The 15,971-nt window shown below is 49.5% G+C and overlaps 2 protein-coding genes across 6 annotated transcripts in view; both read right to left on the bottom strand.

Annotated features, from left to right (window-relative positions):
- Window positions 1-7,960, bottom strand: part of QRICH1 (glutamine rich 1) — a 46,678-nt gene extending 38,718 nt beyond the window's left edge. Inside the window, exons 1-2 of one of the 5 annotated variants that reach the window (XM_066350832.1) lie at window positions 7,553-7,960; window positions 6,132-6,191 (exon numbers count right to left, since the gene is read on the bottom strand). The gene's annotated coding sequence lies outside the window, so the exon portion shown is untranslated. Of the gene's footprint in view, window positions 1-6,131; window positions 6,192-6,748; window positions 7,169-7,552 lie in introns of those variants that run through there. The other 4 variants (XM_066350833.1, XM_066350835.1, XM_066350834.1 and 1 more) reach the window with 4 other exon arrangements.
- Window positions 7,961-8,873: 913 nt separating this feature from the next.
- On the bottom strand, window positions 8,874-15,490 carry QARS1 (glutaminyl-tRNA synthetase 1). Its single transcript, XM_066350910.1, has 24 exons — window positions 15,332-15,490; window positions 15,072-15,219; window positions 14,613-14,722; window positions 14,392-14,467; window positions 14,105-14,169; window positions 13,483-13,536; window positions 13,287-13,347; window positions 12,880-12,951; window positions 12,687-12,772; window positions 12,423-12,509; window positions 11,915-12,014; window positions 11,722-11,800; window positions 11,532-11,640; window positions 11,314-11,444; window positions 11,137-11,229; window positions 10,894-11,031; window positions 10,729-10,816; window positions 10,498-10,641; window positions 10,309-10,413; window positions 10,048-10,140; window positions 9,800-9,927; window positions 9,644-9,710; window positions 9,444-9,569; window positions 8,874-9,008 (listed from the first exon to the last, which is right to left on the bottom strand). The coding sequence occupies exons 1-24, from the start codon at window positions 15,446-15,448 to the stop codon at window positions 8,958-8,960; spliced, it is 2,328 nt and encodes a 775-aa protein (XP_066207007.1). The 5' UTR covers window positions 15,449-15,490; the 3' UTR covers window positions 8,874-8,957.
- Window positions 15,491-15,971: the final 481 nt, after the last annotated feature.

Here is a 15,971-nt window from a genome sequence, read left to right as displayed (position 1 = left end):
CCACGGCTTGATTGGAACTGGACCCAGGGCACTGAAGACGGCCTCATGGCCTTTGCCTCAGGCGCTAAGAGCTGGCTCCTGAACAACAGAGCAATACCCCAGAGGGGCCGAGCACCGCCCCCTAGTGGACTTGCCAGGTGATCCCAGTCATGCTCATGGGGGAGACAGTGTCTGCCTACTCTCCTCTCACTGAAGGAAAAAAAAAAAAGTGCTGCTAGAAAAAAAAAAAGCTTCAGAAAGATATTGAAATATTTTATACCAGCCAGTGAATAAATGAAAAACACAATGTAAACCAATTGTCGGCAGTGGTGATGGTTTCGTCCTTTGTTTTTAAATTCAGAAAAAGTCTTCCCTACATAAGATCAGGTCATTTTCCACCTACATTTTTTTAATTCACAGTTTCATATTTTACATAATGCTTTGATTCATTTAGAATTTATTTTGCACAGTATAAGCTAAATGTCTGATTTTTTCCCCAAAGACTAAGTAATTTATCCTTTTATCATTTATTGAACTATTGAAATTCCTCTGCCCACTGATTTGAAATGCCACTGTCATCACATACCAAATTCATATAAAGAAGGTCTGGCTTCTATGCTTTTTAGTGTGTGATTCCATAGACATTTCTGTAACATAGTAGCTTTTAAAAAAGCATGTCAGTACCTGGAAGATTCTTGCCATTCCGCACCAATACAAAATGGTTTAAAAATATATAAAATATTTAATGACACAGAAACACCCTATGTGTGAAAAGGGAGCAGATACAATTGTATTTCTATGTTCTAGTACTGTTTAATTATATAAATAAGCACAAAAAGCTGACAAAAAAATGCATCTAAATGTTAACAGTACTTCTGCCTGGGTGGTGGAATCAAAGGACTTAAATTTCTTCTTGTTTAATACTCTCCCGTATTTCCCACAATTTGTATTAAACAGACAAAAAAAAAACCAGTAAATTATTTTGCACAGTGGTTCTATCATAGTAACATTAACACACACAAACAATTCTGGTTGATCATAGTATGATTTTTCCCTCAAAAGCTCAAACTCAAAGACAAGACGATCAAGTACCAGAGCTTGCATAATAACAAAGATTATTAATTTTTCAAGGTGCTGTTCATTAAGACATATAAGTCTGAGCCTTGATAATAGAAAGAGAAATGGGTAAACTCAATAAATCTACTCTCTATAACCCCAAAAGAACAAGATTCCTTTTTTTTTTTAGCAAGACAGACAAGAAGGGAGAGATGAGAAGCATCAACTTACAGCTGCAGCACTTTAGTTGTTCACTGATTGCTTCTCATACACGCCTTGAACAGGGGACTCCAGCCGAGCCAGTGACCTTTTGCTCAAGCTAACAACCCTGGGCTAAGACCTTGGGCTTCAAGCCAGTGACCATGGGGTCATGTCTATGATCCCACCACACTCAAGCCAGCAAGCCCATGCTCAAGCCAGTGACCTTGGGGTTTCAACCCCGGACCCTCAGTGTCCCAGGCTAAAGCTCTATCCACTGCACCACCACTTGGTCAGGCAGAAGTAAGATTCTTAATTAGCAACAAGACAAAGACTTGGTGAGGCACAGTAAACATTAATTAAAATACTTACAAAAGACATGACGGTTGAGGGAGGGATAGTCAAGTACTCCCCATTTCTGGGAGTCAAAAACAGGAGAGATGGGGAAACACTCTGGGGCTCAATGGAGAGAGGAGAGTCTGTAAACAATCATTTGCTTCTGAATACTTTAAGAATAGCTGCTTTGTGCCTAACCTGTGGTGGCGCAGTGGGTAAGGCATCAACCTGGAATGCTGAAGTCACGGTTAGAAACCCTGGGCTTGCCCCGTCAAGGCACATATGAAAAGCAACAACTATAATGAGTTGATGTTTCCTGCTCCTCCTCTCTTTCTAAAAACAAAACAAAACAAAACAAAAGAATAGCTACTTTGCCCTAGCTTGGTTGTTGGTTCATCAGAGCTTTGCCATGAAGCACAGAGGTCGCCAGTTTGCTCGTCAGGGAACATACAGGAACAGAACTTATTTTGTTCCTGTCTCTGTCTCACTCTCCCTTCCCCCCCTTCTCAAATCAATGGAGGAAAAAAATAGCTGCTTTGCAAAACAATAGACAAACCAGTTCCCCAACAACAGACCCAAGAAGTGTGCTCTTATATGCACACCTTGATCACTAGCATTTCCCCTGTACTTATTTCTAATGAATGTTATGATTATTTTATTACTTTATCACTAAAATACAAGATGGTACCATGGACAAAGGTTACCCTAAAGCAGCAATCTATATATTACACTTCTATTGGCCTGTTTGCTAATTTCTTTCCCTTTTCTATTTAGATGCTAAGGGAAGACCTAAGTACTTACTGAAATCATCGTTTCTTGGGTCCCCTCAAATCTGATACCTCTCCATGTCTCCCCATGCAGCTATGCAGAGTGGGTCTTGAATATATGATGGAACAGAAGACAGTGGGAGCTGCCTCAAAGCCCTGCCTTGCCCTGGTCTGGAAGCTCAGTTGCTTAGAGCAGTGGTCCCCAACCTTTTTGGGGCCACGACTGGTTTAATGTCAGAAAATATTTTCATGGACCGGCCTTTAGGGTGGGACGAATAAATGCACAAAATAAAATTAAGCGACCAGCGTAAAAACTGTGGTATTTTTAAATATAATTGTCGAACTTACAAGACAAGCGTCAAGAGTGAGTCTTAGACGGATGTAACAGAGGGAATCTGGTCATTTTTTAAAAATAAAACATCGTTCAGACTTAAATATAAATAAAACAGAAATAATGTAAGTTATTTATTCTTTCTCTGTGCACCAGTACCAAATGGCCCATGGACCGGTACCGGTCCACGGCCTGGGGGTTGGGGACCACTGGCTTAGAGCATCATCTTGATACATCAAGGTTGCGGGTTTGATCCCCCATCTGGGCACATGCAAGAATCAAGCAATGAATGTGTAAGTGGAACAACAAATTGATATTTCTCTCTCTCTTTCTATCTCTAAAATCAATCAATCAATCAATAAAAAAAAAAAAAGTTTAAAGCCTTGCCTATTTCTGTTTAGCCAACAATCATGTTCTTGGGACCCTCTCAAGGCTCATATCTATAACAGCTGTGGCTCCTCATAACTTAAGTCTAGTTTGAAGAACACATTCACATGGGAAGAAAGTCACTTTCCATTTTAAGGGATTGCTGTCACATTTGTCCTAATTAACATAAGGAGTCGTTTCAAGGCAGCAAATTGGGAGTCATATTTCTATTCTTAAAGATATTAACCCACTATAATGGTTTGTGATATAAATTACCCCATTGGGCCATTCATCTACCCCATTCCTTTACCAGAGATGTCCCCTGATTTAGGGGCATTTCACTATGGTTCTATTTTTGGACAACATACTTTCAACCAGGAATTTAAATTACATTCTTACCAAAGATTGATGGGCTCTAAATTGGCACAACCATTTGCAATATCTAGTCAAGTTTAAATTATCCACTCCATATGACCCAGCAATTCTATTCCCAAATCTATATGATACACACATATACTAAGGTACTTGTATTAGAATGTTCATAGTAGCATTTTTTAAATTTGACTTTAAATATTTTGTATTTATTTTAGAGAGAGGAGGGGGAGAAGGGGAAAGAGAGAGAGAAAAAAGGAGGGAGAAGCAGGAAGCATCAACTACCATATGTGCCTTGACCAGGCAACCCCAGGGTTTTTAACTGATAACCTCAATACTCCAGGTCAAGGCTTTATCCACTGCACCACCACAGGTCAGGCTGATTTTAAATTTTTAAAAAATATTTTGGCCCTGGCCAGTTTGCTCAGTGGTAGAGCATCGGCCCAGCATGTAGATATCCAGGATTCAATTACAGATTAGGGCACACAGGAGAAGTGCCCACCTGCTTCTCTACCCCTCCCCCTCTCACTTCTCTCTCTCTTTTCCCCTCCTGCAGCCATGGCTCATTTGGAGAGAGTTGGCCCTGGGCACTGAGGATGGCTCCATGGCCTTGCCTCAGGAACCAAGAAGGGCTCAGATGCTAGGCAATGAAGAAAGGCCCCAGATGGGGAGAGCATTGCCCCCTAGTGAACTTGCTGGGTAGATCTGGGTTGGGGCCATGTGGGAGCCTGTCTCTGCCTCCCCTCCTCTCACTGAATAAAAAAGAGAAAAGGTTTTATTTATTGATTTTACAGAGAGGAGAGGAGGGGGTGAACAAGAAGTATCAACTCATAGTTGCTTCACTTGAGGTGTTCATTGATTGCTTATCGTATGTGCCTTGACCAGGCAAGCCCAGGGCCTTGAACCAGCGACCTCAGTATTCCAGATCAATGCTTCATATACTGCACCATCACAGGCCAGGCTGATTTAAAATTTTTATTTATTGATTTTAGAGAGAAACAGAAACTTCAATCTGTTCCTATATGTGCCGTGGCTGGGGACTGAACTTGCAACCTTTGCATATAGAGATGACACTAACCAACCAAGCTATCTGGCCAGGGCTATTTACTGATTTTAGAGAGAGAGAAACATTGGTTTGTTGTTCCACTTACGTATGCATTCATTGGTTGATTCTTGTATGTGCCCTGACCAGGGATCATACCCACAACCTTGGTGCATCAGGACGACACTCTAACCAACTGAGCTACCCAGCTAGGGCAGCATTGTTAATAACGGCCCCAAACTAGAAGGAATCTAGATATCTATCAATAGTAGAATGGATAATCAACTACAGTTGCACACAATGCGAATTTTCACAAACACAATGTTTAAAAGGAGGAAAACAAAAAATACAGCATGACTCCATTTATACGAAAATCCAAAAGTGAAACAAAACTATGTTGTTGAAAGATACAAGGTAGTAAAAGTAAAAAATATATATATAAAGAACATAATTATCACAGAAGTCAGAAAAGTAATTGTCTCCAAGGGCTGAAAAGCCATGATCAGAAAGGTACCCACAAAAGGTTCAATTCAGGGGTACTGGCATTGTTCCATTTCTTGAAGAGGTGGTAGTTAGTTATGCAGTGGCTACTTTAAAATTTTTCACTAAATTGTATACAAATCATCTGAATTTACATAGATATTTCACAAATTTTTAGGTGGGAAAAAAAAAAGCTTCTGACACAGCCCACCAGCTCCACCTAGTTTTGCCCTTGCCTAAAGTGTGAGACCAAAAGACAATTCTTTCCCTCTTTCAGCAAAGCAAGAGGTTAATCTAGCATGTCTTCATGCAGCTACAATCAAAAACCACAATCCACTATGACACTTAGGAAAAAAAAAAAAGAAGCATTTAAGTGAAGGCTAGAGAGGACTTAAAACATCTGTAACAATATGGGGACAACTAAATGCAAAGTAACAGAAAAGAATGGGTGTTCATGCACACCTCAATCTGAGGCTAATAAAAAACCACTACAGATAAAGGGTGACCATTTAAAAAGTAGGCAAGCGAGAAGCATGGCACGTCAAGGACAACTCACAGATCGCTACATTAAAAGAATGCATGCAAATTGAAGGAAGAAAGCCCTGATTTTGAAGCTGTCATAATGGAGGACAGCCACACTGAGCCACTAACTTTGGTTACCTTTTTGGAGCAATTCAAATTTATAAGAAACTTCAACTACTATTCGATCTTTTGTTTGAAATGGGAACAAAAGCTGGAAAGGGGACGTGGAAAAGCAGAGGTTCATACAGAGGTACACACATTATTCATCAGAGGACTGGAAGCAGGACATCTAATAGGTAAATTGTAGTTAATGAGCTTACGAACAAAATATTATCTACAAACAACAAAATCAGATATCATACAAGCAGGCCTGAGAGCTATATTAAAAATTTAAGTGTATCCTAGATAAACTTGACCACTTTAGTGTGAACCATTTAGGTAAGCCGATGATGCCTTATCATGCTAAAAGCCTGAAAGTTGCACTGACTTACATTTTAAGAGGAGAAAAGCAGCAAATTGTGGCTGGATTCAAAGATGCAGTTCTCCCACATCTTCAATTTTCCAGCGCCTAGTACTTTTTGGCAGACAGCACCCAAAATGATTGGCAGGATTTGTAATGTTTCAGTATTACCAGGGAAAAAACTGCACACATATTTCCAGCATATGATCGATTTTAACTCACCAGTCACCATGTTGCATGTATTTCTGCTGCTTGTCCTGAGTTCTTAAGACTTGTAACATTCTGAAGAAGATAGAACAAAGAGGTTCCTTCCATCCTCTGCCTCTTTTTAAATTTTAACCTCATCCTTAAAATACAGTATATTATAAAGAACTACACCCATCATTATCAAATTTGACTAATTTTACTTACTCTTAGCTTCTTTTTCTTTAAACTTATATTCCTCTCTTACCAGAACAAAGTAGTAGGGTTAAAAGGGGGGGGGGGGATTTAAATCTGTATCAAAAGTGACTCCTGCCGTGATACACGGTCAGATTTTAGGAATTTCTTCTGGGAATTTTGGAACTACAAAAAAATGGCAAAGCACCGATTCTCAGGTTGTTCAATTTTGTTCTGGGCAACTTTTTGGCTAAGTAACAATGGGTCCTTAAGTCTAACAGACTACAAGTTCCTCCCATCCAGAGAAGCCTTCATCTAAGGATTCATTTCAAGTGGCATTTTAGAGCTTGGGTAGTTTCACTTTGTCCACACAAGCGGATCCTCTTCCAGAGCGCACAGAGGTGACGTGTATGAATTGCGCTTATGGAAGAATTACTTTCTGGTGACATGAAGACAAGTACCGCTGAAGAAAGGGCCTTCCAGGATTAACCTTCCCTCCGCAGCACAAAGCAGCAGCAGAGCCAGGGGAGTAACTCGAGGAGGCTCGCAGCCCACACAGACCAAAGGACGAGGTTTCAGAAGCAGGACGACATTCTCCCGAAGCACCCGCCCCGCACAGGGGCCTCGGGTCACCGCAATCTTCGAGAACAAGCAATCTCGCCCGCCTCGCAGAAGAGCGGCTGCTAGTCAGATCGCAAAGCCGGCTGGTTTCTCCCGAGCGGACCGGGGACGTCACCAGAGCAGGAAGGGCCCAACCCGCAACAACCTTCCTCACATTGCTAACCTCCCGCCCGCCGCCTGTCCCCGCAGCAGGGGTGTCCTGCGCGCTCTCGCACAGGCGCCTCCACCCAACAGCAAGGCGCGCGCCCCCGAACCCGGGGGTCGCGGGCGAGCGCGCGCCCCGGAAAGCTACTCTTGCCCACGGGCCGAAGCTCTAGAAACCGATCTCCCAGGCGGGGACGCGCACGTCAGCGGCCACGCGCACCTGGAGGGGCCGCACAGCGCGCGCGCTCCCGCGCGCATAAACAGGTCCAGCCGGGCGCGTTCGCGCGCCGCGCCCACCCGATATCCGACCCGCTCCTCCCCCACCGAAAGGGCGGGAGCACGCGAGCCCAGGGACATTCTCCGCTCCGGAGCCGCCCCAAGGTCTCCTGGGCCCAGAGGCAGCGGTCCGCCCGCCTCCGCCCGCCTGCCGTTGTGTGGGGTGGGCCCGCTGTCTCAGGCCCGCAGCCTCGCCGCATCCCTGCCCCCTCTGGAGCCCTCACCCGGCGACGTTGCCGCCGCCGCCGCTGCCGCTCTACCCGCCGGCCCCGCCGCACCGCTCGGGGGCCCGGTTCTGCCGTCGCCGCTCCAAGACCGACAGGATTTTCCCCTCACAGCTCCCTGGGCGCCATCTTACATTCAACCCTCACAACCAATGGGTGGCGAGTGCTTCTCTCGCGATAATCCGAGGGTCGGATCCCGCGAGAGTTGAGGCTTCTCCTGACCAGACTTAAAGGGAACGCTTCTGCTCAGTAGGTAGGCCAGGCTTGTAACTGCGGGAGCAGCGAGAATTTAGGTGTAAGGCGGAGCGCCCCGCCCTCGAATGCTCCTTCAACCGGGGCGGAGCCAGGGCCGGACACGGCCTAGCCTTGGAGTCGGGGGTAGGTTGGGGCTCGAAGCTTGCTCTCTGTAACCAACTTCTGCTGCCTTCCCGAGCCTCCTTCGGTGGCGCAGACACACACGGGGCGGGGCTCTGCCTCTCGCTTAAGGTCGCCCCCACAATTCTTGGCCTTTGCCCGGCGCTGTAGCCATGTTCCACCTGGGACGCCACTGGATACTCGCCTCAGTGTGTCCCCTAGCATCTGGGACCCTCCTTAACCCCCCTATCTTATGCCTTTCTAATTCAGCCCTCCGCAGCCCAGTCCACCTTAAAGCGGGCCTCTGGTCGCCTGGTGTTTGTATACATGGAAAATGTGGAGGGGGTGTTAAAGCTGCAGGCACACGCGGGCTTCAGCAGTAGCCCATGCTGTCCTAGAGGGAAACCAACCTGCCATATTCTCTTTAAAAGGCCTTTGGGCCTCTGCACCTGTTCCTCCGCACTGGCAACGTATCCCTAGTCCTTGGGGTTTCCTGCAGGAGCCACTTCCTGAAAGGAGTCTTCTGAAGCCCCGGCTGGGCCAGGAGCCTCCTCCAACCTCTTCCAGTCCAGGCCTCAGGGAGACCTCTCCTGCGCAGTGCCTGGTCATTCTCTACCTTCCTCTTCTTGCTGTACCTGGCACATTGTAGGCACTCAGTCATTTACTGACTAATTGGGACAGGGAGCCTGGCCTCTCTTCATCTACCTACACATGCAGGCAGGCACAAACTTCCCAGACCCCCTGGCTCAGGGTTCCTAACTGTGGAGCTGCACCCCAGGGCCCACCACCATCCCCTCAGACCAGATGTAGAGAATATGGAATCAGGCCCGGGCTCCTGCCCTTGAACACCAAGATATGCACCAGTGGTTGTTGGCAGTGCATCCTTACCTCCACCCCCACCCCCTGGCACGTCCCTAAGGCCCTCAGGTGCTGGGACAACAGACAAGTAGACAAGTAACACTCCAAAGGGGATTTAGCTGTTCTTTATTAACATGGAGTCTGGGTACCCCTATGCTCCAGAAGGATGAGGTAGGACCATTGGGCTTCCAGTTCACACCTTTCCTGGGTCCTCCTTTAGTGTAACGGTTCGGTTGAAGACAAGCTGTTGGGCAGAGAGGGGAAGAATGACCACGAAGCCAAAACTAGGCCAGGAGGCCCATGGTGGACTTGACCACAGATACCAACCCCCACCCTCAGCTCAGTCATCCCAGAGGTGCTGAGGGTCAAGAGACTCAGGTTCTCAGTAACTTTATGACCCTGGATAAGGGGCTGGATGGCTCTGGGCCTCCATCTTACAAGGATTAGAACAGTTCCTATGACCTTGAGGAGTAAGAAAGACAGGGTCCATCCAAACTTTTGTGCATGGACTTAATCTCTGAGCCTCTTTCCTCATCAGTAGAATGTGAATGCCACCTCAGGTGGTGAGGATTAACTCAGTGCTGTATGATTAACTCAGGGATGTAGGCAAAGCACTTGGCACAATGAATGGAAGGCACCACTGTCGCTGTGGAAAGGCCAGGCAGGTAAATTCAGTCACCTGTCCCGGGTGGCTGTCTGGATCCACGGAGAAGTAGCCAAGCCGCTCAAACTGGAACTTGTCGAAGGGCTTTGCCAGGGCCACAGAGCAATCCACTAATGCTGACTCCACCACTCGTAGCGATGCCTGCAGGCAGGGAACTCAGATGGCCATCCAGTCAGTGAGGCCCACCATCCTCACCCTTTACCCCATGGGCCTACCGGGTTCAGGTCACTTAAGAATCCACCAGGCACCTCAGCAGGATCCTCAGGGTTCTTGTGCTGAAACCTACAGCCAGAGTGAAGGTCAGACTCCAGCTGGGCAGCACAGCAGGAAATGCCCACCTTCTACCTGTCCCCAACACTGCTGTTACTCACAGTCGCTCATAGAGGCGAATCTCACATGTCAGAGGCTGTGATACCCAGTGAATAAAAGCCTTGGGCTTTTCTCCAGCATCTGCCCTTCTGCAAGTCACCTCCAGACTTTCAACACAGCCACTGGGGCCCTTTTAGTCAAAAGGGAAAGGCCTGCAATCAGACCTTGGGAGCACTAACAGGACTGCAGGTTGCACCCAGATCCTCACCCCAGCAGGCACTGTGGTGGGAAGGCTACAGCTGGCTCTCACCTTTACAACTTGCTGCAGCTCGATGACGTATCCTGTATGTCTCAGGCCCACAGGCTGGCCCCATGCCAGGCGCTTATAGCTGGGCTCAGGTTCCTAGAGATAAGAAATAGGGTGGCCACAGAGGCTGCAAGGGTTGGAAAGGTACAAGAGGCTTCTCCCCCAACCCTGTGTTGGTAGGTTTTGGTTCGTCTGAGGCAGGAATTAGATGGACCTCAGAAGTGGGCTCAGCAGCAAACAGGACCTTCTGTCCCTCCCATTCACCTCCTTGAAGTCAGTGCTCTCAATGAAGACAGTGGATCCAAAAGGAACCTGATGGAAGCCCTTGGTCTCATCAGCTGGGAAGTTGGGCACCTGGATGTCCAAGGTCTATAGGAAAGAATGGGTGTCTGAGTCACACTCAGCACTAGAGCGGCCCTACACCAGTACACACACACACAGAAGCAGACCTACCGCAGCAGCAGGAAAGTTGGTGATGATGACCTTTAATGGCTCCAGCACGGCCATGGCCCGTGGCGCTGTATCATTCAGTACGTCACGCACGCAGGCTTCTAGCAGATGTGGCTCCATTGTGGTCTGTGCCACTGTCACCCCCACCTAAGAGGAAAGAGCAGTGTCAGTGTAAGCCGCAACCGAGACCGCTGTGCTTGCTCCCACATGCCCGCCCAGCCCACAGGGTCATACCCGAGCACAAAAGTTATTGATAGCCTCGGGTGGGAAGCCTCGCCGTCTGAGGGCTGTGAGCGTGAAGAGTCGTGGGTCATCCCAGTCCCTGAGGGCAAGGAAGTCGTGAGACCTATGCCACTGGTACCACCAACTTTTGAAGAGCTGAACAACAACCACACTTACCGCACAGCACCAGCTGCCACGAGCTGGAGAATCTTCCTCTTAGAGACAACTGCATAGTGCAGGTTGAGGCGGCCATACTCCCACTGCACAGGGCAGTAGACGTCCAATGCGTTGCACAGCCAGAAGTAGGAAGAGCGTCTGGGTTGAGAGGGTAGAGTCAGGACCTCCAACCAAGGAGAAACCCCAGGGAGGGCTGTTGGAATCCCATCGGCCTTGCCCACCCCGTGGGCTCCACTCCCTCACCGGGCCTGGAACTCCTTGGTGCAGAGTGAGTGGGTGATGTGCTCGATGGAATCACAGAGGCAGTGGGTGTAGTCATAAGTGGGGTAGATGCACCTGCAGGGCACAGGTAGTGGGCCCCGGCATCTAGCCCATCTGCCCTACAAATGGGCCACCAACCCACCCCATGCTCACACCCACCAAGTGTCCCCTGTGCGGTGATGCGGTGTATACTTGACTCGATAGGCCACAGGGTCCATCTTGCCGTCCTCCATTACCAGCTTCATCCGCAGTGTGGCCTCGCCCTCCGCAAACTTGCCCTTGCGCATTGCCTGAGGGGAACAAGGGCTGAGGCTGCCTCTCAGCACAGGGGCATCTCATCCTTGACCTCCTGGCCTGCCCAGCCCCACCAGCCCCACCTCAAAGAGCAGCAGGGACTCCTCTCTGGGACGGTCTCTCCAGGGCGAGGGCAGAGGGCTGTGGCCTTTGAGCTCCTCTCCTCGCTGGTGGCACACATAGGCCTGGCCCCTATGGGGAAACAGCATGAGTACCCAACATGGCTGTGTCTTGGTCAGCCTGCCTGTCTCCACATCATGGCCCTGGCCTCACCTGCGGATGAGCTCTACAGCCCAGGTATATAGCTGGTCAAAATGATCAGAGGCATATGTCACCTTATAAGGTGTGTAACCTGGGGCAAAACGAGACAGTATAAGCAACCAGTCAGGGACACCCAATACCCTGCCATGGCCCAAGGAGAGGCTCACTGACCACCAACTCTGCCCAGGCCTTGCTCAGCCCATACCCAGCCAGGCCACCATGTCATGGATGGCAGTGAAGAACTTTGCTTCCTCCTTCTCAGGGTTGGTGTCGTCAAAGCGCAGGAAACAGATCCCATTGTTGGCCTAGGAGAGTCGCAGTTCTGTGAGCTCCCCATTAGCAACGGAGTTCAGTTCATCAAATTGGAACAACCTCAGAGCTCTTCCATGTCAGAAATGGAGACGTCTTCAAGAGTTTCACTCATCTTCCTGTATCTAGATGCCCTAAACAAGGGCACCTCTTATACCAATTTGATATAGGAGAGGTTTCACTGGGAATTCCCTCAAATTTGAACTCCATGCCTCACATAAGAGCTTTTTCCTAATGAACCCAGAGGACTCTTAGGTATCTGAGACGTGGGGTTCCCCTCCATGCCCTCTGTCTGCTCTGGGCACATTCAAGGAGAGCAGGGAAGACAGAACACCCCTCTGATATCCCGTCATGGTGGCAGCAAGTGGTCATCCTGCTTGTGAGGTTCCCGGACACATACTCACCTTGGCGTAGCCAAAGTTGAAATTGATGGCTTTGGCATGTCCAATGTGCAGGATTCCATTGGGTTCTGGCGGGAACCGGGTACGTACCTGAGGTAAGGGGAAGGGGAGCAGAGGGATGAGGTCAGAGCTCAGACTACTCTGAAGGAACCGACACCCTTGCTCAGTCAGGCCATGGTGATAGGTGAAATGGCACAATATGGAAGCAGCTCAGGCCCCCAGGCAAATGCTGATGGCACTAGCTTGCCTGGCCATACTCCTACGCACCTGTCCCCCAGTGATCTCCAGGTGTTGCTTCAGTAGATCCATGGTATGTGGAGTGGTCACATAACCCGGGGTCTTATAGTTCTCACCTGCCAGGACCAGAATGAACCTGAGGACCAGGCTGCAGGCCATGGCTGCCCAGCCTAGGAGCCTGGCTGTCAAGATCCAGCTCTCCAGTTCTGCCCTGTCTGCTTACCAGGCTTGTGGAACTTAAGCGCCTCCCCTCGGAGCTGCTCCATCAGAGACAGGGTCTGGCCAGCAACCTCACCTGCAGAGAAGGGACCAAGAAAAACTGATCCTCTGGACACAGCTACCAGGTGTAGCTCAGGGAGACGCCTGTCAATACTAATATCCTGCAACCAGAAGAGAACCCAACAGGCCCCTTGTCCCTCAACCAGATACTAGAGATACAGAGCCAGACTTCTCAGGTTGCCTCAGGCCAGTCTCTGTGTAAAGGGAACAAAGGAAATACCAAGACTTCCAGTCTTACAGCAGAAGGCAGGGTATTGTGCAAGACATGGCCTAAGGGGACAAGGCCCCATCAGATGGACAGCCCAGAATCAGGGAATTGAATGAATGTGATAGGAATCTCAAGCCTCTCACCATTCTCCACCATATTCTTGGCTGTTCTCCTGTCTGTTTCCTCCAGCCGAGCCTTTGCCACCTAAAAGCCCAGAAACTGGGTCAGGGTCTCTTGGGTGGGGTCTTGGGATCGCTGGAGTCAGATACTTCCTTTCCCAGCCTGAAGTCTCACCCTACACCACCTCAAACCCAGGGACCCAAGACCATGCTCAGCTACCTTGGGCTTCTTTTCCAGATCAGTTTCCGTCTTGGGCCCCAGAAGGTGGAGGACCTGGGCAGACACCAGAGTTAGGCCTGGGACAGGACTGTTTTCTTTCCAGGAGCCCCTGATTGACCCTGCACACCCCATTAAGGACTTTCTGGCCTGTCTAACAGCACCACCTTGAAAAATCTACCTATCCCATCCCATCTCTGCTCCTCACATGGTTCTGCTGACCTCAAATGCTCTTTGCCTGTTGAGGGTACATACTGGTTTCAGGTAACAAAAACTGTGTTTAGAGAGGACCTGTGGGCCGAGCAACAAGATCAATCTATCAGCCATCATCCTTTGATTCTCTGTCACCACCCTAAGTGAAGATGCTCATCTTTAAGGTGAAAGCTACCTCTGTTCACAAACCAAGGAAACTGAGGTTCATAGTAAAGTGACTCATCCAAAATTAGGATCAACCCAGAGGCCCAAGTCTTTCACTGCCGACCCAAGTACTGCCTCCTCCACACCAAGCTCTATTATTCGTCAGCAGGACAGGGTCTCCTTCCCCAACCCCCATTTATCCTTCAGTGGACTCTAGATCTTGTCCATGGCAGGGTCCTTGCCTGCTTATGCTCAAGGAGGCACCAACCTGCATGTCCACTTCATGCTTGATCATTTTGCCATCTGCCCACTTGAGCACAGCCCGAGCCTCTCCTAGAAACATGGGCACAAGGAGCTGCAGAAAAGCAAAGGAGGGCACTTCCCACTCTCTTTCCCAAGAGAAGGTCCAGGCTGACCTCAGGAACCAAAGCCTAGGCACAGCCACACCACTTTTTTTAAGGTGCTCCTACTTCTCCCCACCTCCCTCTCACCACACCCAGAAGTGAAGGCGTGACCAGAGAGAACTGCACAGTCCCATCCCTCGGCCCTGCTCACCCATCAGCAGTCCCATGTTGAAATGATAACGCTCCACCAGGAGCTGGGGCCGGTGCCGATTTATAGCAACCTCCACCTGTAGAAAGCCGAACCAAGTGGTTCAGGAAAAGTGTTCTTCAGAAGCCCACCCTCACTCTGGGCCTTCCTGGGTGGGGAACCGGAGCCACTCCTCTCTAGGGTCAGAACTAAGGAGGCAACCTGATGCCTGGGGAAGGACTCACAGCCTCCTCGATCTGCTCTGGAGTCACCATGATGCCCACACCACATTCTTGCTCAAAGTCCACGGTGTCAATGGGGTCCAGGGGATGACTTCTCACATACTCCAAGGCAGCTGAGAAAAGAGAGCCAATGAGTTTGTGGCATCTCAGCTCCAAGAGTTAAGTAGACAGGACCCTAATCCCACGAAATACCAATTACAGCTTGGCCTTCTGGGACTTTAAGCCTTGTACCACCTTAAAGCAGCCCTCGGGCCCCAGGAGAGAAGCCATGTGTTGTGAGGGCGGCTCTCCCCCAGACCCGAACAGTTCTTCAGACAGGAAGTGGCCCTCTCCATCCTTCAGTGCCAGGCCTGACTTACAGAGGAGGGCAGAACTAGGTGTTTAAATACTGGGGGTCTTGGCAGAAATGGGTCTTGGCTTAGGGGTAGAAGGTAGAAGTGGCAGGACAGGCGGGGACCTCACCGCTCAGCTGGGTCTCGGTGTGGATCTTCTTATTGGCTATGTAGCTCACGAGGAAAGACAGACGCCGGGGATCCCTGAGTCGGGAGGCCAAGCCATATAGCAGGGTCCCGGTAGCCTTGTCGATGGTGGAGCCCAGAGTCCGTTGTGCCTGGAGTCAGAGTGGTCAGGAGAGAAGCCCCACCGTCAGTGAGAAAGGCACACGTGATGCAGAGTGGAGAAATCGGGATCAGCATCCTGGGCCAAGGAAGAGGGGCTCGCACCTGGGTCGCCGCCTCGCGCAGCTGCGCGCTCAGAGCCGTGTTCTTGAGCGTCTCGCGGGCCTTGTGCTCGCTCAGGCCGAGGCCAGTGAAAAGCGACAGGGAATCTACAGTCGCCATGGCAGGGACACCGGAAATCAAAAGAAAACTTCAGAGGCCCACTGCACTTTGACGTTAGCCTACTGACCAATAGGAGAGGGAAGCTTCCTGAGAGAGCCAATGAAACCCTTCTTTGGCGGGAGGGGGCGGGACTCTTCAAGGTTGTCGGCGCCATTTAAATGACAGAGTGCGGCCAGACTGGCCTTTCCGGATGCTTTATTTCCGTCTCTGCGCTGCGTGTCAGTTGAAGGGGCGGGAGGCTGACGCAAGCATGGCCCTTTGCTCTTCGTCCCTATTGCGTCTTTAAGTCACAGCTTTTTGGAGTTGTCATGGAAATAACAGCAAAATGAAGCCCTGGAAATCCGGTTAAGACTCCAGCGCAGAGACCGTGCGGAATGGCCAATCAAGGGACCCCGTTAAGACTGGCGCTTTTGGGGCGCTCACCGGGACACACCTGGCCCAAAGAGGGAGAGGTTTGGGAACTTCGCAGAAGTACTGTTGATGATTTGTTTTAAAATCTTGGCACACTTATCCTCTGAGCCAA

This window comes from Saccopteryx leptura, chromosome 10 (assembly GCF_036850995.1).
Source record: "Saccopteryx leptura isolate mSacLep1 chromosome 10, mSacLep1_pri_phased_curated, whole genome shotgun sequence".
NCBI lineage: Eukaryota > Metazoa > Chordata > Mammalia > Chiroptera > Emballonuridae > Saccopteryx > Saccopteryx leptura.
Note: the sequence above shows the minus strand (reverse complement) of the source record. Positions and strands in the feature narration are given on the sequence as shown.